Below are 24,770 nucleotides of genomic sequence, written 5' to 3'. Positions count from 1 at the left end.
CAATTCCTGTGTGATTCAAGTGTGCGAACTTGAAACTTCATGAACCAGATAGAAGAACCAATTTCAAGTGTTTGTCTTTTATTTTAGTTCAATTGTAGTAGGCTTTTGAGTTGTACTTTTTATTTTTCTCTGAAAGCATTTGTACTAGGTACTCTGAGTGTAGTGTTCAAGTTAGAGTTAACTTGAAATTGTCGCAACAGTCTGAGGTTGGTTGCCACAAAGGGATAGAGGTAATCCTTGGGTTTACAAGAGTTTTGTAAATACTGTTTTTGGCTCAGTGATTTAGTGAAGTGTTGGAAAAAATCCTACTGAGTAGTAGGTTGTAGTTTTTCCACCTTTTGAGCTATGTGTTTTTTTACGTAAAAATACATGTGTTCTTTACTTTCTGCATTTATTATTCCGCAACAGTTGTATAAGGAACACATAGAAGAACCAGGTCCTTCTATAATTTATGCACGTGAAAAATTGGACGCCACACAAATCACTCCCCCTCTTGTGTGGATTGAAGTATAAAACATCAATTGGTATCAGAGCAGGTTATCTTTGAAGAGGCTAACACCATAGGAGAAGATCAAGATGAGTACACCGCTTGAAAATTGGGAAGGGCAATCCACTGCTATGACGCTTCTCTTTAATGGCCAGTACTACTATTGATGGAAGAACAAGATGAGAGATCACATATATGGAGAGGACTACGACCTATGGGATATTGTCACTGATGGTCCACTGGCTACTTTGAAGAAAAATGCTAAAGGAGTAGATGTGCCAAAGACATCAGCTGATTGTAATGCTGAGGATCTGAAGAAATGGGAATGTAAGTCCCCGTAAAATATTTTTGAAAAAACCCGGATTCCGTGATACCAAAGTAGGCATAGAGGTTAATAATAGTAGAAATTCTTCGCGGTAAGCTTGCGAGCCGCGGTTTAAACTTTTTGGATTGAACAATACGCTGGGGAGTTGAAGGAAAATGTTGGGCAAAAATAGGCATTTCTGCGGCCCGGTCTGCGATCGCAGAACCACTATGCGGACCGTAGAATGGCCGCAGAGTTGAGCAGTCTTTTGGGCCATTTTAATGTCATTTTTGCGGCCCATTATGCGACCGCATAACCATTTCGTGGGCCGCACTCTTGTTGCATATCCCGCCTTGGGACCTTTTGGAGGGAGGTTCTGCGGTGCACTATACAACCGCATAACCGTTCTGCGGTGCATTATACGACCGCAGAACAGGTCAGTTCCTCTCTAGTTTTGGCACCCCAATTTCGCGGTCATTTCGTGGAGAGCTTCATTTTTGAATTTTTAAAATCTGACCCTACTTCGTTAAAATAGATGTAAGGGGCCATTTTTTAGCAAAACCTCATACTTTAGAGTGTGAGAGAGAGTCCTAGAGGGAGAAAGTGGTTTTCATCAAATTACTCTTCAATTCTTGTTTAAAACTTTGAAGATTATCAAGAGAAGCACCCTAGGTCTTCATCCTAAGAGGTAATATTCTATCACCAAGCTCTTAATTTTGAAATATAACAAGAATGGGCAATTAGTAAGGTAGTTCATGGGGATGGGAGTGCTTACCTTGCATGCATGTATTCTTAAGATGGGGAGGTTGTGAGTTAAAGATAGAAAAGAATGGGGTGTGGAATGGTAAAGTCTTTCATAAAAGGGCCATGGAACCTTAATACACACATAGTTTTTAATAAAATGCTCAAGTGAGCTAGAATCGATCGTTTTCCTAATTTTTTGTTCAATTTTGCTATATTGCTAAAATAGATTGAAGTTGCTAATATTCCGGAACATGTTAGAGTTTTAAGAATCTTAATTGAGGTATGTTGGCTAAACTCCCTCTTCTTAGAATTGAACCTCAGGGTATTCATGAAATCGATGCAAGTCCCAAAATGAACATCCTAGAAATTGCTATCCTGAATGTGCTTGTTTTGAAAATGTATGTGTAATATGTATTCCCATGCTTCCATCATGTTATCTCGTCGTCTGAGGAAATGTTAAAAACTTAGAATATGTGCTAAAAATTCCTAGACTTCAAGTCAAATTCGACGAAAGACTGCTATGCCAAATTGTGTGAAAAGCCTCCATGTGCCTTAGATTCTAAATTGCTCACTTGTGAAATCAAAAGTCTTGAATGAAAAATTGTGTTGTCATTGATGATAATATTAATGTTGGAATGTGGAAAAGAACTTGAATCATTAAGTACTGCCAAGCGCCAAGAATAACTTTATCATTGGGGCCACTCGTGCCATTGTATTGAAAAGATGGGAAAGAAATATGAATTGAGATGACTAATTGAAAATGGGTGATATCTCAAATGAGATGGCCTAGCCGATCGGGCCGAGATCGGAATCCATATAAGAATACAGTGGTATTGTGAATGATATTGTAAAAATGGTTAAGGTCTCAAATGAGATGGCCTAGCCGATCGGGCCGAAATCGGACTCCGTGTAAAAACACGGTGGTATTGTGGATTGTGGAATATTTGCACTAAAAACCTTCCTACCTAATAATGCTATGTGATCCTTAACTTGATGTTTTAGTATTATTTAAAGCTCATATTGCATTCTTGACTGTCTCCCCCCTGTATTATTGTTCATTCTATTGAGATAGTATTTAGTTTTACATACTAGTACTATTCGACAATACTAACGTCCCTTTTGCCGGGGGCCCTGCATATTTAAATGGATGCAGGCGATTCCATAGCAGACAGTTTTGATCACAGATAGTGTTGCATCCTCTTCTTAGCGGACTCGGTGAGCCCTATTTCATTCTGGGGTCATGTATTGTACCTTTTATTTATATTGTGGTCACTTTTTGAGGTATAGCCGGTGCCTTGTTGCCGGCACCATATTTACTCTCTTTTGTATCTTTAGAGGCTCCGTAGACACTATGTGGGTTGTATATGGGTGTTGGAAATGTTAAACAAGCTATGTTGTGTTTGAGCACTTGTTCCACTCAGACTATAAAAATATGTGTATTTTGAGACTAAAAGGCAAAATAGCTAATGAAACGATTTAGTATTGCATGAATGAGATTCATACTGTATAATTAATGAAATCACATTTTTTCTTGATCATAGGTGAGTTGGGTAGAAAGTATCTAACATGCTTGCTCGTCTTGGTTCACTCGGTTGAGTGTCAGTCGCGCTTCTCGAGGTTGGGGCATAACAAGAATGCCAAAGCCAAAAAATGGCTTGTTTGTGGACTTGATCCAGATGAATACAACAAAATCCAAGGTTGTTCTACTGTTAAGCAAATTTGGGACATACTACAATTGGCCGATGAAGGAACAACTCAGGTGAAGAGATCAATAAGAACTCTATTGTACTCTCAGTATGAGAACTTTGTTATGAAGGATGGAGAAACTATTCAGGAGATGTACACAAGGTTTACAACCTTGACAAATGAACTAAAATTTTTTGGAAGGATTATCCCTGAAGAAGAAAGAGTTGAGAAGATACTTACTAGGGTCTTGCCAATCACTTGGGAAAGCAAGATCACTACCATCCAGGAATCAAAGAATATTGTCACTCTCCCACTAGATAAATTGATTAGGAATCTCACTGCCTATGAACTTAGAAGATAAACCATGAAAATGGATGTACCTAAGAAAGAAAGGAGTTCGGCACTCAGAATCACTGAAGGTTCTGATCTGGAAGATGATGAAATGACTATGATCACCAAAGACTTCAAGAAATACCTAAGGAGGGGAAACGGTTCTTGTCAAAACCCCAATTTTCCTCCATAGGATATCGTGATGGAACCTAGTCTTTAAGACTAGGTAATCCTAATCTTTGCCGAATTAACAACAAAATTCATCCAACAACTATTAAATATAAAACATATTTTTTTATACAAAGCCAACAATCCCAAAACCGGTAGTACAAGTCATAATCTCTATTGAGTTCACTAGAAAATCTCTAAGTACAACTGTTCTGGAATAAAAATAAATTGTACATAAATAACTTCCGAATATGACTTCGAGGCTCGCGAACGCGACAACATGGTATACCTTGAAGTCTCCACATCAAAATCTGATCCGCTATCTAACAATCAGCAGAATCCAAAGTACATGGATCTGTACAAAAATGTGCAAAAGTATTGTTTGAGTACACCACGGTCGGTATTGTAGCGCTTCAAAAAAAAATACTAATTTGAATTTAGTTTAATACTTTAAACGTGCTAACAAATATAAGAAACACTATTTTGCACCAACGACAATTAAGAAAATAGTTATTGGTCATATTAACACTTATATGCATTTTTCGGGGTTACATGGACGGAGTATGAGAACTAAATTATAAAAGAAAGATGGAACTCAAAAATATATACAAGTCAATACTGTGGTTGGAAACATGTAATAATACTCTAATCACCATATGATTTAAATATATTATAATAATTATCTTAGTCAATACATAATCAAATTGGTAAATATATTTTGAATACAAATTAAGAAGGCTAAGTAAAGGGGAAAATCACCTTAGAACTCCGAGGCAGTAAACACTAAATGGGCCAAATTTGGTCTTTATAAGCGTATTGCACTTATAATCACTTTTTTTTCATACTCTAAGTCAAATGAAATTAAGGAAGAGGGAGGAGTATGTGTCACTGACTACTAAAACGTTGTACCCAATATTGGTCATATGAAGAGCTATTTCAAGCAAATACTACTCATTCTAAATAGAACATTTTAGAACTCTTTGAGTTCTTTCAACTAGGTCACGACCAAGCTCCATACCTAGTATTTCAAGGTAAATTCCTACAACTATTTGTGTTAATCAAAGTTAGCTAACACTTATACTAATACCAAAATATATTGGGATTAGCTAGATTCTAACAAGACCATCAAGGACTTCCACAAGAACTCAAGCTAGGGCTTTGTTTGAAAGATGTAATTTCCTTACCCCCATCTCTGAATATAATCATGGATTGAGTATCTTGAAGGTGTTGTGAAGTAAAAATTACTACTTTTATTGAAGATTTATGCAAGTCTTGAAGTGGGTAATGTTCAAGCTAGGGCTAAATTAGGGAAGAAGATGAATAGTGAAATTTAAGAGAAATTTTGTAACAACCCGTCCGGTCATTTGAGTATTACAATCCCGTTCTCCCATTTACTGCTCAATTTATAATTTACAATTGTTATATGATTTTTCGGGGTAATTGGTTTGGGTCCGGCAATGTTTTAAAATGAATTGAGACACTTAGACTCTAAGATGAAAACTAAAGTTGAAAAGGTTGATTGGATGTTGACTTATGTGTAAACGATCCCCGAAATAGAATGTTGATGATTTCAATAGCTCTGTATGATGATTTCAGACTAAGGAGTGTGTCCGGATATTTATTTTGAGGCCCGTAGCTAAATTAGGCTTGAAATGGCGAATATAGAAAATTTAAGTTTGGAAGTTTGACCGGGGAGTTGCCTTTTTGATATCAGGATCGAAATCCGATTCTGAAAATTGGAACAACTTTATTATATCATTTATGACTTGTGTGAAAAATGTGAGGTCAATCGGAATTAATTTGATACGTTTCAGCGCAAATTATAGAATTTAGAAAATTCATAAACTCATAATTCGATTCGAGGTGCGATTCGTAGTTTTGATATTATTTGATGCGATCTTAGGCCTCGAGCAGGTTCGTGTTATGTTACAACACTTATTGGTATATTTGGACAAGTTCATGAATGGCTCGCATGGGTTTCAGATCGTTTGGCGCCTTGTTGAAGTTGCTGGAATTTCTGTTGGCAGAAGCTGTTTTTGGCAGCAACTCGTGCAATCGCATTGGGACTCTAGAAGCTTACATATCAAAATCTATAAGGAATATGGAAAATTTTAAAACATAAAAGTTGTATCCCTTTGTATCTAGTTTTCAGAAATTTAAACCGTTTGGTAGTTGGAGTTGGGTACATAAAGTTATGGTTGATACACTATTTGCTATCTCAAAAGAGTTTTGGAAGAGTTTGGTGTTTTGGGCATAAGCATGTAATGATCCAAAGGTCCATTTTTAGTTCTAGAGATCGAAATTCGATTTCAAAACTTTCGAGAGTTTGATAATGAATTATAGGAATGATCTAGAATGTTTGGTTTAATTTCATCAAGTAGCGATTGGGTTTTAGCGCGAAACATGAGTTAATTATTTAACGAGTGAAATTGGTATCACATTGAGCAAATGAGCACCGAATTGAATTTAGATTGAAGGACTAGGTTCGTATTATTATTTGTGACTCATAGGAACAAGAATAGTCGAATTCTGAGTTTGTATGATGGAGTAAGAGGCTTTTTAGTGAAAATAAATAGTGCTGGTGCAACAGGTTCTGGTGCGCACCTTTAGCGACCGGATTTGGCACCTTTAGCGACTGGAATTGGCTTTTAGCTACCAGAATAGTATTTTTATTAAACAGTTATTTTTTTTAGCTCATTTCAACATTTTTGGACGAAAGAACACGGCTCGGGACGAACAGAATATCGATTTTGGAGGGTGAGTTGGTGTCGGAATTTAGTAACACTGGTATGGTTAGACTCGTGGTTGAATGAGCTTTAGAATTTTGTAACTTTTTTCAGGTTCTGAGACATAGTCCCCATGGGAGATTTTTGAGTTATTCAAATTTTGTTGGAAAATATAGTATTTTTTTATGGAATTAATTCTAATAATTTGCATTGACTGAATCAAATTAATTGTTGCTAGATACGAGGCTTTCGGAGACCAATTTATGAGGCAAGGGCATTGTAGAGTAAGAAATTATACGGTTTGAGGTAAGTAGCATTTCTAATCTTGATTCGGAAGGTATAAAACCCTAAATATTGTGTTATATCAATTGTTGAAGGTGACACACATGCTAGGTGACGAGCGTGTGGGCGTGCACCATAAAAATTGTGACTTAAATAAATTCGGTGGAGTTAAAAAATTAAAGAAACATGTTATTATCCGTGTATCCTCCACGTTAGAGAAATTGAGATGAGGCTCTTATTAAAGATCATGTTTAGGCTACGTGCCAATAGGCCTTATAGGCTTTATTATTATATGGATCGGGGCTGCCCGCCTGCAGCAGTCCTTATAGTCTTATTTATTATACGAATTGGGACTGCCCGCCTGCAATAGGCTATATCAGCTTTATATTACGCTTGGGTTGAAGGATCCCATCCAAAGTTTTTACACACCCCCAGTAAGCGTAGATGATTATACATTCGGGATGGACTTCCTAGGGCATGGATTTGCCTTACTTATTTATATTGTGATGAATTTTTCCTTGACATAGATCTTGTCCGTATCATTTATATTTGGGAATAAATTACCCAGGGCTGGATTGGCCTTATACGGTACTGAGTAACGGACTGTTAGTCGATATGTATATATATACGAGATGGAATATCTCTGGGCTGGATTGGCCATAAACAGTACCGAGTGACCGAATGATTAGTGACCAGTAGTATATGAGGTCTTTCCACTGAAATGTCACATTCCTTATATCATGCAAAATTGATCTATTTTGCTAGTACTGAGTTTAACTCTTGAACTTCAAAGCATGCCTACATTTCTGTACCATTATTTATGTACTGGACTGTATCAGTGGAACTCGTCACTACTTTTAGCCCAGAGGTTAGTCTTGTTACTTATTGTATTGGTTGTACTCATACTACACTCTGCACCTCGTGTGCAGATTCAGGTGCTTCCGGACACGGTGACTGTTAGATCTCAGAGTGCTATCCGTTGGAGACTATCAAGGTAGTTGCCTGACGTCCGCTGACCTTGACTCTCTCTTTCTCTCAGTCATTGTACTGTTCTATACTGTCAAACAGTATTTTTATCAGTCAGACTTTGTATTCATATTAGATGCTCATGTACTCAGTGACACCGAATTTTGAGAGTGTTTATATATATATTTGTGAGATTTCTTCCGCTGAATTTAAATACTCCCTCCGTTTTAATTTATGTGAACCTATTTTCTTTTTAGTACGTGCCAAAAAGAATGACCTCTTTCCCTATTTGGAAATAATTTACCTTTATGCAATGATTTATAGCCACACAAAATATATGTACCTCATTTTACACCACAAGTTCAAAAGTCTTCTCTCTTTTCTTAAACTCCGTGCCCAGTCAAATGGGTTCACATAAATTGAAACGGAGGGAGTATTATGTTTTCAAATTTAAAAGATATGGTATTTAATTGAGATTGTCGGCTTGCCTAGTATTGAGATAGGCGCCATCACGACATGTGAGATTTTGGGTCGTGACAAATTTTGAGTTGAATAATTATTCAACCAATTTCAATAGCTTAATAAGCGCCATAAAATAAATTATTGGACATGGCTTATCGATTAAATGAAGGAATGATATTTTGAGTGACTTCTAGATAGCTTTGGCCACTAAATGGATTTTTTTGGATTCTTGTGAGTATGAATTGATGTCAAATGGTTGAATGGTGATAGATTGAATACGTTTGGGACGTAGTTGAGTACGTGGAGCCTACGTTGGAAGTTTAGAGGCTAACTTGAGGTATGTCGAGCTTTAAGCTATCTTGTGTGTTTTTGTAGAAGACTTTATGTCTTGATAGAATAAAATGCATAAGGTTTACCTGTACGTGTGGGACAAGCTTACATGACTTGCTCCGCGACTTAAGTAATGAAAAATTTGGCATAAAATTTCTAAGAGTTGGAAATACTAACAAGTTTGGTATTCTTTTTCTTTTTATGAACTGAATAACTTGTCTTTAGTGCATTACGATATTGGAATATTTTCTTTATTTTATTAGCGGCATAAATTCATGGCTCACTTTAGGATGATGGGATTGAATTCTCTTTCTCGATTTTTATTGAAGTAAGGAATAGAAACACTTGAATTAAATATCGAAAGTTTTTTTACCGAATCATGAGTGACAATAAATTAATTGATTATTATATACTTAAAAACATAGACGGAAGTGCTATGTATCTTTTGATTGGGTCATTGAAACATAGACATAAGGCCTATGTAATCTATTGTCGTATACTTGAAAACATAGACGGAAGGGCTATGTACTCTATTATTATACACATGAAGTACAGACATAAGGATTGTGTACTATACCAACGAGATTCTGAAACATAGGTGGAAAGACTATCTACCATTCAGTTACTTGGTAAAAGTTAATCGTTCTAATTATACCTTGAAAGATTTATGCTTACATTTGATATCTTTGATAAATTTAATTGTTTAAATTGATCTATCTCTCTTATGCATTTAATATTTTTATTGTGAATCTCTTGCCCCGCCATGAGTGGTTGGTTATGATGCATATCTGAGTATTCCAATACTCATGCATCATTTGTTTAATTAATGTCAGGTTTGGCAGACGATCTAGTGTAGGACTGTCAGTATACGAGATAGAGTTCCTGCATCTTCCTTCTTTTGGTGAGCCCACATTTGTACTCGTGGGACTACTCCATTTCAGTTGTATATTTTGGTATAGTGCAAGCTTGCCTCATAGGTTTATTATCTCATTGGTAGCGTCATAAAGGTTCCATATATGACTTGTATTAATTTTTGAGTTATGGGTACTTATGTGCTCTTACGAATGATGTTTTATTTCATATCTTGGTTTATGGCTGGCCGCCCGTTTATTCATATGATATCTACTTCACTTGCTCAATTAATCTTGATATTAATTAAATAAATTATGGCATGTAGGCACAATATGGGTAATTGATTATGTCATTTAGGTTCGCTCAGTCCAGGTGATAGGTAATAGGTGCCGGCCACATCTCATCCTGTTCTTGGGGCGTAACAAGTACCCAGTAAGTATCAAGACTAACCTCAGTGGAGTAGTGATGAAGTATAAGACAGACACTCACTAGGCAAAATAACCTGTGCAGTATAGAAGTATAAAGTAAATAATGGACAACAACAATCAGTAAATGGCTACACAATATACATGTGACATGAACAGTAAAAGAAATAAGAACACTATGGAAGTATTATTTAAACCAATTAAGGAAAAACATAGGACAATCAATTAATCAATCGTTCTACCCAAATTCCACAATAAAATGACTTTGTGATATTTCATCTCATAGTCACAAGTCACAGGTCTCAATGCATCATCATATACTCACGGCATCTTATGCACACATTCCAAATCACATCCGCACGGGCAACCCACGCGTCAATATCTCAATCTGTCCGGCATAATCACAGGATCACAACCACAATCTGCCTGGCATAGTCACAGGCTTACAATCAAAATCCGCCCGGCATGGTCACATGCTCACAATATCAACATGGAAATGGATAATACAAGAACACATACATCATCGATAAATGTCAAGTTTCGTACTTATGAGCTAGTATAAGTGGCGTGCTATGGTGTATGCTTGTGCGAGTGTACTACTGCAGCCTAAGTCAACAAGTAATATTAAAGACATCGGATAAATCATCGAAGCAACAACAAAAGTCATGTAAGGTATATGACAAACACAAGAAAAATCACACCATCACATGTAATTCACCAACACAATGTCCCTGTGCCATCACACATCATCCCTAACATTGCCACCCTTATCTCTCTGATAGCCACCCGTATCACTCTGCCCTGACAATATCATTAGCCACATTTATCTCTCCGATAGCTACCTGTATCACTTCGTATAATAGCCACCCTTATCACTCCGCCCGGTCAATAACACAATAGCTACTCTTATCACTTCGTACATTCAACAATGGTAAAATGCCACCCTTAAGCTCCGCATAACAACAACGGTGAAATGCCACCCTTATACTCCACATAACAACAACGGTGAAATGCCACACCTATACTCCACATAACCACAACCAAAACTACAGAACAATTCATAAATGCTAACATCACAATAACATAACGTATCAACTCGTAACACAAGTGCCCATAGGCCACAACCCTTCCAAAGCTCCAACGATATCAACATTTCCATAACAAATAGCCCACGGCTCAAACACTATGAGTATAAAATCTCAATAACAACAAAGGAATGGAAAAGTAACTCAACAAGGAACGACACCCTCCTTTTAACACAAATTCAATTGAAATATATTTAACGACTTTCAATAACCTCAATTCTGATTAATTATTTAAGGATAAACTCAATAGTGAAAGTATTTCTATGAAATGGAAAACTTCGGATTCTAGTGTATAAATAGGATAATAATGAAAGAGATGGCACGAACTAGTACTACGTCTAAATGTATGAGAATAATCCGGCAATAAAGGGATATCATGTAACAATAATTTCAACTAAGAGTAACTCAACAATAAGAGAAATCACATAATGGTAAAAACGGTAACGACCTCACATAAAGCATATATGAGAAAATTCGACAAGTAAAGGATGTGACATATAATGATAATTTCAAATAAAGCATATGATATCATACACGACGAATAAGAGATACAACATGTGCTAACAAATTCCAAATAAATACATGAAGAAGACCTAAGAGTCTATTCCAGTTAATTTTCATATATAAGCTCGGGTACGTACTCTTCACCTCGCGTACATGGCTTCCACATGACACAAATTGCACAAATGACTCAAATCCTAAGGAGTTGTTCCCGCACAAAAAGTTAGGCAAGATACTTACCTCAAAGAAGCTCGACTGATACTCTAAAATGATCTTCCCGTGTGATACAACCTCCCGACTGCTCAAATCTCGACAAAATAACTTAACATCATAAATAAAAACCATAGGCAACAATTCCGGATAATAAAGCTTCGACCTTTTATGAAAATAAAAAAAGTCAACCCAAAAGGTCAACCGGACCCGCACCTCGAAACCCAACAAAATTGACAAAATCCGAACACCCATTACGATATGAGTTCAGCCATACCAAAATTATCAAATTCCGACATCAAACCGTCCTTCAAATCATCAGTTTTCGTTTTTGAAAATTTTCACAAAAATCCCATTTTCTCTCATTCAATTCACTAATTTAATGATAAATATAATTATGAAATTATGAAATATAATCAAATACGGGTAAATAACGCTTATCCCAATCTAACACATGAAGAACCCCTAAAATATCACTAAAATCCGAGATCTACAACTCAAGATATGATAAAAATGGTCAAACCCTCGAAATAGAGTTCTTATAATCTGTCCCAGTGATTCCTCTTATGCGATCGTGAAACGATCCTCGCGATCGTGAAGAACTAAATGCTGCCCAGCAAAAATAAAGCTTCGCGTTCGTGTTACACACCTCACGAACACGATGAACAATGACAACAGGCTACACAAATGCACATAGAGACACACGAACGCGATGAGTAAGAGACCACCAACTCCCAGCTCCACTACGCGAATGCAGAGGGATAGGTACGAACGAGGACAACTGACTGCATAAGCTTCGCGAACGTGTGCCAACGATCGCATTCATGATGAACAAAATCCCTGAGCTCCAAGAAACCTTACCCGATCACCTTTTCTTCTTCGCGATCACGAAGAACAATAGGCACACCAGCAATCAGCAGTCCAAAAACTTGGAGAAACGGCCTGAAGCCCATCCTAAACACACCTGGGGTCCCCGAGACCCCATCCGAACATACCAACAAGTTATATAACATAATGCGGACCTGCTCGAGGCTTCAAATCACATCAAACAACCCTAAAAGTGCCAATCAAACCTCAAATCGATCTTAATGAACTTATGAACTTTCAACTACTTCACTTGCGCTGAGTCATATCAAATCAATACGGAATAACCTCAAATTTTGCATGCAAGTCCCAAATGGTATAACAGAGCTATTCCAACTCTCAGAATTGCAATTCGAGCCCGATATCCACAAAGTCAACTCCCAGTGAAACCTCTCAACCTTCCAAACCTTCAACTTTCCAATTGTCGCCAAAAAGCATCAAATTAACCTACGGACCTCCAAATCCAAATTCGGACACACGCCTAAGTCCAAAATCACCATACAAAGCTATTAGAATCATCAAAACACCGTTCCGAAGTCGTATACCCAAAAGTCAAACTCCGGTCAACTTTTTTCACTTAGGCTTCTAAAACAAGAATCATCCTTCCAAATCGATCCCGAATCATCTTATAACTGAACTCGGCCAACCACGTAAGTCATAATACATAATAAGAAGCTACTCGAGACCTCAAGCCACCGAACGAGACGCTAATTCTCAGAACGACCAGTCGGGTCGTTACATCTTCCCCCTCTTAAACAAACGTTTGTCCTCGAACGTGCCAAGAACCATTCCGAAGTCATCAAATCACTGGATACACTCACCATACATATACTCGCGGGTGATCCCACGTCACCCCAATTCGCATAAGCCCGACAACACCATATCAACTGAAGATTATTCTTTCCACCCACACTAATAAACCTTAGAACCAAAGTTTCACCATCTGATCATTTCTCAAAGACCAATTCCCACGTTGACACACGGTATCAACCTCAACCAGCTGCAACATCCCATGCCTACACCTACGAGGTACAACCACACGACGTAAAAAATCACATATAACAACAACTCTAGCCGCAATAGCTTTCCACAATCAAATCCAGCAGCGGCAATTAACCTCATACGAGCTAGAACCCTGTTCCAAACTCTCACAACACTAACAATGATGCAATAAACATGAAGATCCCATAGCCATTCACTCAAATCATGGGCACACACCTCGCAAGTAAAACCCAATAAGCGCAAACACATGAGAGAACTATCAAACAACCCCGACAAGCACAACTCCCTATCAGTACCATACTACGAATCAATTCTACAAGGGAGGATCAAAACACATTAACTAACCATAAGGATCTCATCCTAATATAACCCAATTGCAGCACGTAGCCCTATTCAAACATCTCAAACCATATGTAGACGAGATGATCCCATCCTCAACTATGAATCACAAGTAGAATATAGCAACCGAACCCTTCCACTAATTCAATTTCGCGAATCAACATCACAACATGTAACGAACTCCTCATATCGACAGAGCATCTAAATCACAAATCGTAACTAAACCATCTAAAAATCACACCAGGATCTATCGTAATGAGTAACAAAAAGTCACTTCTAGCCTCATACCTATCAATAGTGAACAAAACAAAATGATAGACACGGGCTACCACTATCGAATCTCCCAACAGGGGTAAACACATAATCAGAGTACAAAATCACGAAACTCACCCATATGTGAAGCAAGATAAGAGGACTCACCCCGATAAGCAGAACCAAATCAAGATAAGAATGATGTTCCTCTATAACAATCAAAACCATACCTGTAAGGACACCATCTGGTGTAGCAGCCTCAGTCCTATCATAGAAAGAATATCAGTGGGCGGGCCTCCCTATCTAGGGCACCCTCTACCCGCCTATCCTCCACCCCTAGCTGGCTATGCAGGTGGAGTAGCAACTGGAACGGAGCCCGTAGCCTGAGTGACCTGATGAAATCTGCCTCTCCCGAGTTTGGGACAATCTCTTATGATGTGACTAATATTACCATACTCATAACAACCCCTCTGCGGGTGTGGATACTCGTACTAAGTCTGTGCCAGATAACTGGAATAACTGCTGTAGGAGCCTCGTGTCGGTGGTGCACTAAAAGATGACTGCCCCACATGAGTACCCTGACTAACCTGAGCGCTACGAGTAGTTTGAAGTGCAGATTAAAGTAGCCGACGAGCCTCCGCCATGATGGGTCATAGATGAAGAGTAGAATCTACTGAACCCTCCAGAATCTCGAGACCTCTTGGTCTCCTTAGCCTTTCTCTCCTTACCCCGGATACACTTTAATAACCTGGTAATCTCCACCACCTACTGAAATGGATTATTAATCTGGAACTCCCAAGCCATGCAGACTCTAAGATCATAACTAAGCCCCTCAATGAATCCGCGGACTCGCTCTTTGACTGTAGGAACCAAATGAGGTTCATGACGGGATAACTCGCTGAACATGATGGCATACTCTGACACTATTATGGTGCCCCTGACGTAGATTCTCAAACTCTGTGTGCTATACATCCCGAAGGGTCTAGGGAACAAACTCTCTCAAGAATATCTCTGAAAACTGAGTCCATGAAAGTGAATCTGCATCGGCTGGGCTACCCTCATCGTAAACCCGCCACCATTGATATGCTGCTCCTAATAGCTAGAATGTAATAAAAGCAACTCCACTCACCTCCACAATACCCATGGTGCGGAGAATAAGGTGGCACTCCTCTAGAAAACCATGTGCATCATCTGAAGCCAAACTACTGAAAGTAGGAGGGTGATACTTCTTGAACCTCGCAAGTCTAAGTTGCTCCTCCTCTGATGCCCATGGCCTGACCTCAGGCTGAACCGGAATAACAGGCTGTACTGGTACCACACCCAAAACTATACTAATGTGATCCTGCTGCTCTAGAGTACCGGCGGTGGGAGTCTAAGCTCCTCCCCCAATCTGCGAAGTGGCTAGTGCAACGGAGATCAATCCCGCCTAAGCCAATAAACCAAACATGCTCGAAAACTGCGGTAAAGTCTCCTGAAGTCCGGGGGTAACAACATGTGCCTTTAGTGCCTGTCCCCCAACCGGAGCTACTGTCGGCTCCTCAACTATTGATCTGACAGGTGCTTTAGCTGCGGCACGTGCCCCTCCTCGGCATATAAGTACATACATCTCCATACCGATATACAAGACTCTACTAAACTCGCTTATGACTCGTAGCACCTATGAACCTAGAGCTTTGATTCCAACTTGTCACGACCCTAATTTCCCTCTGTAGGATGTCGTGGTGGCACCTAGTCTTTAAGACTAAGTAAGCCTAACACTTACTGAATTAATAGCAAAATTCAACCAAAAGCTATTAAATATAAAACAAAAATTTCTATACAAAGCCAACAATCCCAAAACCGATAGTATAAGTCATAAGCTCTATTGAGTTCACTAGAAAATCTCTAAGTACAACTATTCCGGAATAGAAATAAACTGTACATAAATAACTTTCGAAGGTGACTCCGAGGCCTGCGAATGCGACGGCAGGTATACCTTGAAGTCTCCACAGCAATATCTGATGCGCTATCTAACAATCAACAGACTCTGAAGTACTTGGATCTGCACAAAAATGTATAGAAGTGTATTATGAGTACATCACGGTTGGTACCCAGTAAGGATAAAGACTAGCCTCGATGGAGTGGTGACGAGGTACAAGTCAAGACACTCACTAGAAAAAGTAACCTATGTAGTATAGAAGTATAAAGAAAATAATGGACAGCAAAAATCATTAAATGGCTACACAATAAACATATGACATGAACAGTAAAAGCAATAAGAACACCGGGAAGTATTATTTAAACCAATTAAGGAAAAACACATGACAACCAATTAATCAAACATTCTACACAAATTCCACAAAAAAATCACTTCGTGATAGTTCATCTCATAGTCACAAGTCACGGGTCTCAACCCACCATCATATACTCATGGCACCTTATGCCCACATTCCAAATCATAACCGCACGGACAACTCACGTGTCAATATCTCAATCCTCCCGGCATAATCACAGGCTCACAACCACAATCCATCCGGCATAGTCACATGCTCACAATCAAAATCCGCCTGGCATGGTCACATGATCACAATATCAGCATGGAAACATATAATACAAGAACACATGGGCATTATCGATAAATGTCAAGTTTCATACTCATGAGCTAGTATAAGTGGCGGGCTACGGTGTATGCTTGTGCGGGTGTACTACTGCAGCCCAAGTCAACAAGTAATATCAAAGATATCGGATAACTCATAGAAGCAACAACACAAGTCACGTAAGGTGTATGACAAACACAAGAAAAAGCACATCATCACACGAAAATCACCAACACAATGTCCCCGAGCCATCACACATCATCCCTGACATTGCCACACTTATCTCTCCGATAGCCACCCGTATCATTCTGCCCTGACAATATCATTAGCCATCCTTATCTCTCTGATAGTCACTCGTATCACTCTGTATAATAGCCACCCTTATCACTCCATCCGGACAATAACACAATAGCCACCCTTATCACCCCGTACATTCAACAACGGTGAAATGCCACCCTTATTCTCCACATAACAACGGTGAAATGCTACCATTATACTCCACATAACAACGGTGAAATGCCACCCCTATACTCCACATAACAACAACGGTGAAATGCCACCCTTATAGTCCACATAACCGCAACCAAAACTACACAACAATTTACAAACGCTAACATCACAACAACACGACGTATCAACTCATAACACAAGTGCCCATAGGCCACAACCTTTCCAAAGATCCAACGATATAAATAGTTCCAGAACAAATAGCCCACGGCTCAAACACAATGTGTATAAAATCTCAATAACAACAAAGGAATGGGAAAGTAACTCAACAAGGAACCACACACCCATTTTAACACAACTTCAATTGAAATAGATTTAACGACTTTCGATAACCTCAATTCTGATTAATTGTTTAAGGATAAACTCAATAGTGAAAGTATTTCTATGAAATGAAAAACTTCGGATTCTAGTGTATAATTAGGATAATAATGAAAGAGATGGCACGAACTAGTATTACGTCTAAATGTATGAGAATAATCCGGCGATAAAGGGATATCATGTAACAATAATTTCAACTAAGAGTAACTCAACAATAAGAGAAATCACATAATGGTAAAAGCGGTAACGACCTCACATAAAGCATATAAGATCAAATTCGACAAGTGAAGGATGTGACACATAACGACAAATTCAAATAAAGTATATGATACCATTTTTATAATCTGCCCCAGTGATTCCTCATACGCGATCGCAGAATGATCCTCGCGATCGCAAAGAACTAAATGCTGCCCAGCAAAACTAAAGCTTTGCGTTCGCGACACACACCTCGCAAACGCGATGAACATGACAACATGCTACGCGAACGCACATAGAGACACGCGAACGCGATGAGTAAGAGACCACCAGCTCCCACCTCCACTAAGCGAAATGGCCCGAAGCCCATCCGAAACACACCTGGTTTCTCCGAAATCCCGTCCAAACATACCAACAATTTCCATAATAAAATGCGGACCTACTCGAGGCCTCAAATCACATCAAACAATGCCAAAACTACGAATCGCATCTCAAATCGAACTTAATGAACTTATGAACTTTCAACTTCTACATTTGCGCCGAATCATATTAAATCAATCCGAAATAACCTCAAATTTTGCATGCAAGCCCAAATGACATAACATAGCTATTTCAACTATCGAAATTGGAATCCAAGCCCGATATACACAAAGTAAACTCCCAGTCAAACCTCGCAACCTTCCAAACCTTTAACTTTCTATTTTTTGCCAAAAATGCATCAAATTAACCTACTGTCACGACCCAATTTAGGATCATGACCGGAACTTAGGAGCAAGTGCTCCCAAGAAATCCTTATTGATATTTAACAGAAAAATGGATAGAGTTTCCCCTATTTTTGCACTATCAAAAAAAAAACATGTCTAAAAATCAACAACCACCCATCTTAATATCAAACCAACCAATCAACAACTCATAAATTAACTAAACAAGTCTCCATCATTAATAATCAATCCATTAACAACCAAAAATACTAATTTATCTCCAATTCAAATAAAAAAGTGCAATACTCATCATAAGTCTATCATAACGAAACAATACTCATGACACTAAAAGAATAACTATGAAGCGACTCTAAGAGTTTAAATAAAGGACCATAACAATAAATAAAATATGCACCCACGCGAACCAGTGCGAGTCTCACCAAGAACTATCAACCTCCGCGCGCAAATTAATGAAATCCTCTCCTGCGTCAACTGCCGTCTATGTAAAAAAAAATAGCGGGGAGTGAGTTGCTAGCTCAGTGAGTAATAACACCTAACCACAACCGTGTTTATTTGGAAAAAAGTTAGAAAATATCCTTGTATAATAATAATCTGAACTATCATAAAAATAATGTCCTCTAAAAAACGGTAAATATAATAAGTCTATTCATGTGCTTCCTGTAACTGAAATTAATTTAACAAATCGATAATAAACTCGATAAATACTATATCATAGCAAATCTTTATATTTGAGAGGTTTCCATGAAAGGAACATGTAATCTGTATCACTTTGTGAACCCCTTCGTAAAAGGAGTCAAATATAACTTGTAGGTCTTACTCAAGGGAAAACTATAACTGTATGGTAGTTCGATCTTTCCACTAGCGGGGGATATAACTGTACTCAGTAATCGGTAAATACAAGGTGAACTAGGTCTAACGAATCCGGCGTTAGTTACAGGATCCTTTAAAGTCTCCTCCCATTAACACTCTTTCTTGTAAACGGTCAATACTTGTATGAAAGCATTTTCAAAATAATAAGAACATATCATTTCTTATCAAATCATGTAATTTTATTTCAGTAACGTTAAAAATATCTACTAACAATGAGAATATTTAAAACAACAATAATCATCTCAAATAACTATTTCGGTATCATATCGAGTAAATGGCTTGTCCCATATGCAAATTTCAAAGCATCAGTAACATATTTATTTTCAAAATCATATATAAACCATGCAGGTTATGAAAATATAAATTGCGGAAGGGTTACTACTCAAACTACTCATGCCGAAATACCAAATGCTTCACCTCAAGCAATTCGTACAACTTCCTCCAATCAATCTATAATTAAATAATATTGATCTCATGTTAATTTCTTGTTTATGATCATTCCTAGCTAATTTAGAATGGCCAACCCTAGAGATTTCATATTTGACTCTTAATTCGCCGAATTATATTTACCCACGCGATGAGTAATTACTAAACTATCAACTCCAATCTATTCAAATAATTTATTACTCCAATTTCATAAAGTTCTATGGATTATTCATGAAGAAAATTCTCAATTATGTGAATGAACTAGTGTAATTTCTATTACTCTGTAGAATCTTTCAATCATGGGAAACGAAATTAAAATCTACCAGAAGGAGAAGCTCAAGTATTACCCGTAAGACTCAATTAGTGCTTAAGATTCCTCAATAGTTATAGCTTTGGCTCCAACGCACTGCATCAACTTCTTCCTCCTTCGTTTCTCCTTTCCTTCTTTACTTCTCTGCTCGTTTTTGTTTTTCGTTTCTCCTGAAGCTTTTGCTTTTTTCCCTTTCCCTTAACCCTTTTTAATTTGACAGATAGGGTTCTAACGGGGTTCGGCCCTTTTGTTTCAATTCGTTATCCTTTTCCCCTTTTTCTTGTTTGTTTGTTTTATTTTATTAGTTAGTTCCTTTTTTTTTCCTTTGGACTTAATATTTTTTATACCAAATATCCAATATGTCCTTATTTAAAATATGAATTACATCCTCCCCACCTTATGAAATTCAGTCCCCGAATTTAACTCAAGTACGTAGCCGTAGACTGAAATAAATGGGGATACTTAACTCGCATAATATCTTCCACTTCCCATGTAGATTCTTCAACTGTATGGTTTCTCAATAAGACTTTCATGAACACAATTTCTTTTGACTATAGCTTTCTTACTTATCTATCAACAATAGCCATCGGCTCCTCCTCGTAAGACAACTTCTCAACAAATGGTATAGTCGACTGCCAACACATGAGAGGAGTCCGATATATATTTTCTTAGCATTGAGACGTGAAACACTGGATGAATAAAAGACAACTCAGAAGGAAGTGCCAAATGATAAGCCACAACTCCCACTCGGTGTAGTATCTCATACGATCGTATAAACCTGGGACTCAACTTGCCTCTTTTCCCAAACCGCATCACACCTTTCATAGGGGAGACTCGTAGGAACACTTTGTCCCTAATTGTTACTAAATCTCTTCTTCTCTTTTCTGCATAAGACTTTTGTCTACTTTGAGCTGTGAGTAATCTACGTCAAATCAACTGGACCTTGTCAATAGCTTCTTGTACTAAGTCGGGTCCCATCCGATGCCATTTGAATACTAGACTGGAATCTATTATTGTAAGCAAATTTAGCTAAAGGCAGATAAACGTCCCAACTACCTCCAAACACAAGAATGCAAGCTCTCAACATATCCTCCAAAATCTGTATAGTACGTTTTGACTACCCCTCTGTCTGTGGATAAAATACAGTACTAAGATCTACTCATGTACCCAATGCTTCTTGAAAAGATTTCCAAAAACGTGAAGTAAATTGTGATCCTCTATTAGAGATGATGGATACTGGAACTCCGTGAAGTCGGACAATTTCGCTCATAAATAGTTGTGCATACCTCACTTCACCATATATAGTCTTTACTGGCACGAGTGATAATTTTGTCAATCGATCTACAATTATCCATACACAGTCATAACCTCTAAAGGTTCGTGTTAGTCCAGTGACAAAATCTATAGTAATTCTTTCCCATTTACACTATGTAATCTTAACTTGTTGTAGTAGTCCTGCGGGTCACTGATGCTCAGCCTTGACCTGCTGGCAAGTCAAACAGCTAGAAACAAAGTTAGCAATATCTTTCTTCATACCTTCCCACCAATAAAACTGCTTAAGGTCATGGTACATTTTAGTAGATCCAGGATGTATAGTGTATTTAGAGTTGTGGGCTTCTTTAAAAATAGCATGCCTCAACCTATCTACGTTTGCGACACATAGTCTGTCACTTATTCGAAGAACACCATCATTTTCAACAATCATGTCCTTGCTTTTACCAGCTAAGGCCCCATCTCTATATTTGCATAATCGCTCATCCTCATATTGGGTGGACTTTACGCACTCAACTAATGAATACTTAGCCTGAGCACAAGCCAACAATGCCTCTGAATTTCTGACACTAAATCTGATACCTGTACCTTCTAGTCTCTGAATATCTTTGGCCAAAAGTCCCTTTGTAGGAGCTATATGTGTCAAACTCCCCATAGATTTTCTGCTTAATGCATCAGCCACTACATTAGTTTTTTCTAGATGATACAAGATAAAACAATCATATTCTTTGAGTAGTTCCATCCACTGATGCTGCCGAAGATTCAGATCTCTCTGCTGAAAGATATACTTCAGACTTTTATGGTCAGTATAAATCTCACAAGTTTTGCCGTATAGGTAATGCCTCCAAAGTTTTAGAGCAAATACCACTACAACCATCTCCAAATCATGTGTAGGATAGTTTTGCTCATGCCTTTTCAATTGTCTCAAAGCATAAGCTATAACGCGACCATTTTGCATGAGAACACATCCTAATCCCACTCTCGAGGCGTCATAGAACATCGTAAATTCTCCAGAACCTGATGGTAAGGCTAATATAGGTGCAGTTATCAAACATGTTTTGAGTTTTTGAAAGCTCTGCTCACACTCCTCCGTCCACTGAAACTTCGCATTTTTCCATGTTAGCTTGGTTAGTGGCACTGTTCTGGAGAAATCCGGCACAAATGTATGTATTATCCTGCTAAGACTAAAAAGCTGCGAATCTCTATAGGAGAAGTAGTCTAGGCCATTTCTGCACATCTTCTATCTTCTTAGGATCTACCATAATTCCATCTTTGGATACAACATGCCCCAGAAATGATATTGAGTCTAGACAAAATTCACACTTTGAGAACTTAGCATAAAGTCAATGTTCTCGCAATGTCTACAAAATATTCCTCAGTTGATTCTCGTGTTCTAATTGGCTACGAGAATATATTAGGATATAATCAATAAATACTATTACAAATCTATCCAGAAATAGCTTGAACACCCTATTCATTAAATCCATGAATGCAGCTGGAGCGTTAGTCAGTCCAAAAGGCATCACCAAAACCTCAGTCCCCGTACTGAGTCCTAAAAGCAGTCTTAGAAATATCTTCATCTTTGATTCTAAGCTGATGATAACCAAATTGGAGGTCAATCTTTAAAAAATGGGCAGCTCCTTGTAACTAATCAAACATGTCTTCTATATGAGGCAAAGGATATTTATTGCAAATTGTTATCTTGTTTAACTGCATGTAGTCAATGCACATTCTTAGAGATCCATTTTTCTTCTTTACGAATAATACTGGAGCACCCTAGGGTGATACACTAAGTCTAATAAAACCCTTATCTAAAAAATCCCGCAACTGTTGCTTTAGCTCCCTCAGCTCTACTGGTGCCATTCGATATGGAGGTATTGATATGGGTTGTGTGTCAGGTGGCATATCAACACCAAATTCTATTTCTCGTACTGGAGGCAATCGTGGTAAATCCTCAGGAAATACATTAAAAAATTCTCTCACTACTGGTACATTTTCTATACTAATTGTTTCCTCTATTTTATCATTTACAATAGCTAAGAGACCTAAGAAACCTTTATTCAGAAGCCGTTGAGCCTTCATAAAAGATACAACTTTGCAAATCTCTCAAACCTAACCCCTTTTTGAAACAAAACTGAGTTCATTTGGTATCTCAAACTTAACTATCTTTACATGACAATCGACGATAGCATAGAAAGAAGATAACCAATCCATTCCCATCAGCATGTCAAAGTCAATCATATCAAGTACAATAAGGTCAACTAGAGTATCTCTACCCTCAACCCAAATCTAACAAGCACGATAGACCTATTCAACTAGTAAGGGCTCTCCAACAGGAGTAACAGCTAGAAAAGGATCATTATATAGCTGGGGTTGTCTACCAAACCTCAAAGCAAAGTACGAGGACACAAAAGAGTGAGTAGATCCCGGATCAATCAACGCAAGTGCATCAAATGTACAGACATAAACAATACCTATAATCAGAGCATTCGAGGCCTGTGCATCCTATCTAGTAAATGCAAAAACTCTTGCATGACCTCTACCAGTATTCCATTGTCCTTGATTCACAGTAGCACGATCTCCAGTAGCTCGACCTCTATTTCAGGTACCTGCAACACCTGAAGTATTACGAGTAGTCTGAGTAGGTGCAACTGAATGAATAGAAGCCTGGTTGAAATTACTCAAAGGCTGAGGGCAATCCCTCAAGTTATATCCTAACTGTCCACACCGAAAGCACTCTCCAGTCAGAGCACGACACCGATCCAAATGTTATCTACCACAGGTCTAGCAGACTGGAGTAGTGGCATATATCTGCCAAGAATTATGATATCTAGATGATGATGGTCCCCTAGTACCTTCTCTGTAATGTGGTATGTATACGGACTATGAAGACAAGTGTGTCCCTGTATGAGAACCTTGTTGTTATTGTCCCTGACTTCTTGCTCTACGATTTTCACTAAACTTGCCACTGAAAGATCCCCATGTCTTGGCCTACTTACATAAATCACTGGCTGCACGCTCATCACGTCCTTTGTTTTAATCTTTCTAGTAAGATCGACTGTATCAGAGTAGGACAAAGTCTTCATCTGTGGGGATACTGCAATGTATAGACGACCAACCAATCCATCAACAAACCTCTGAACTCGATCTTCTTGGGTAGGCACTAAGTAAGGAGCATATCTATCCAAATTACAAAACTTGGTATTATATGTTGACATATCCATATCTGGAGTCTGAACCAATCTCTCAAAGTGTCTAGTGTATTTTTTCCTCAGGTTGTCTGGAGGAAAATGATCCATGAACAACTTACTGAACTCGCCCCATGTCAGTGGTGCTGCTCCTGTGGCCTTCCTAGCAACACAGTTTCATACCATGTATTGGCCATATCCTCTAGTTTGTATGCTGAGAGATCCATGGCTCTCTGACTAGAACATCTTAGAGCACGTAATACCTTGAGTGTCCCATGCAAGAAACTTTGAGGATCTACTGAATTATCAGAACTTGTGAATTTTGGTGATTTTAATTTCAGGAACTCTTGTAGGGATACCTTCTTATTCTC

General features: G+C 38.2%; 1 protein-coding gene across 1 annotated transcript; it reads right to left on the bottom strand.

Moving 5' to 3' along the window:
* Window positions 1-22,987: 22,987 nt before the first annotated feature.
* LOC138893153 (uncharacterized) lies at window positions 22,988-24,435 on the bottom strand. Its single transcript, XM_070176925.1, has 3 exons — window positions 24,067-24,435; window positions 23,821-23,929; window positions 22,988-23,265 (listed from the first exon to the last, which is right to left on the bottom strand). Exons 1-3 carry the CDS (start codon window positions 24,433-24,435, stop codon window positions 22,988-22,990), a joined length of 756 nt encoding a protein of 251 aa, XP_070033026.1.
* Between the last annotated feature and the right edge of the window lie 335 nt (window positions 24,436-24,770).

Source organism: Nicotiana tomentosiformis, chromosome 5, assembly GCF_000390325.3.
Source record: "Nicotiana tomentosiformis chromosome 5, ASM39032v3, whole genome shotgun sequence".
Lineage (NCBI taxonomy): Eukaryota > Viridiplantae > Streptophyta > Magnoliopsida > Solanales > Solanaceae > Nicotiana > Nicotiana tomentosiformis.
Note: the sequence above shows the minus strand (reverse complement) of the source record. Positions and strands in the feature narration are given on the sequence as shown.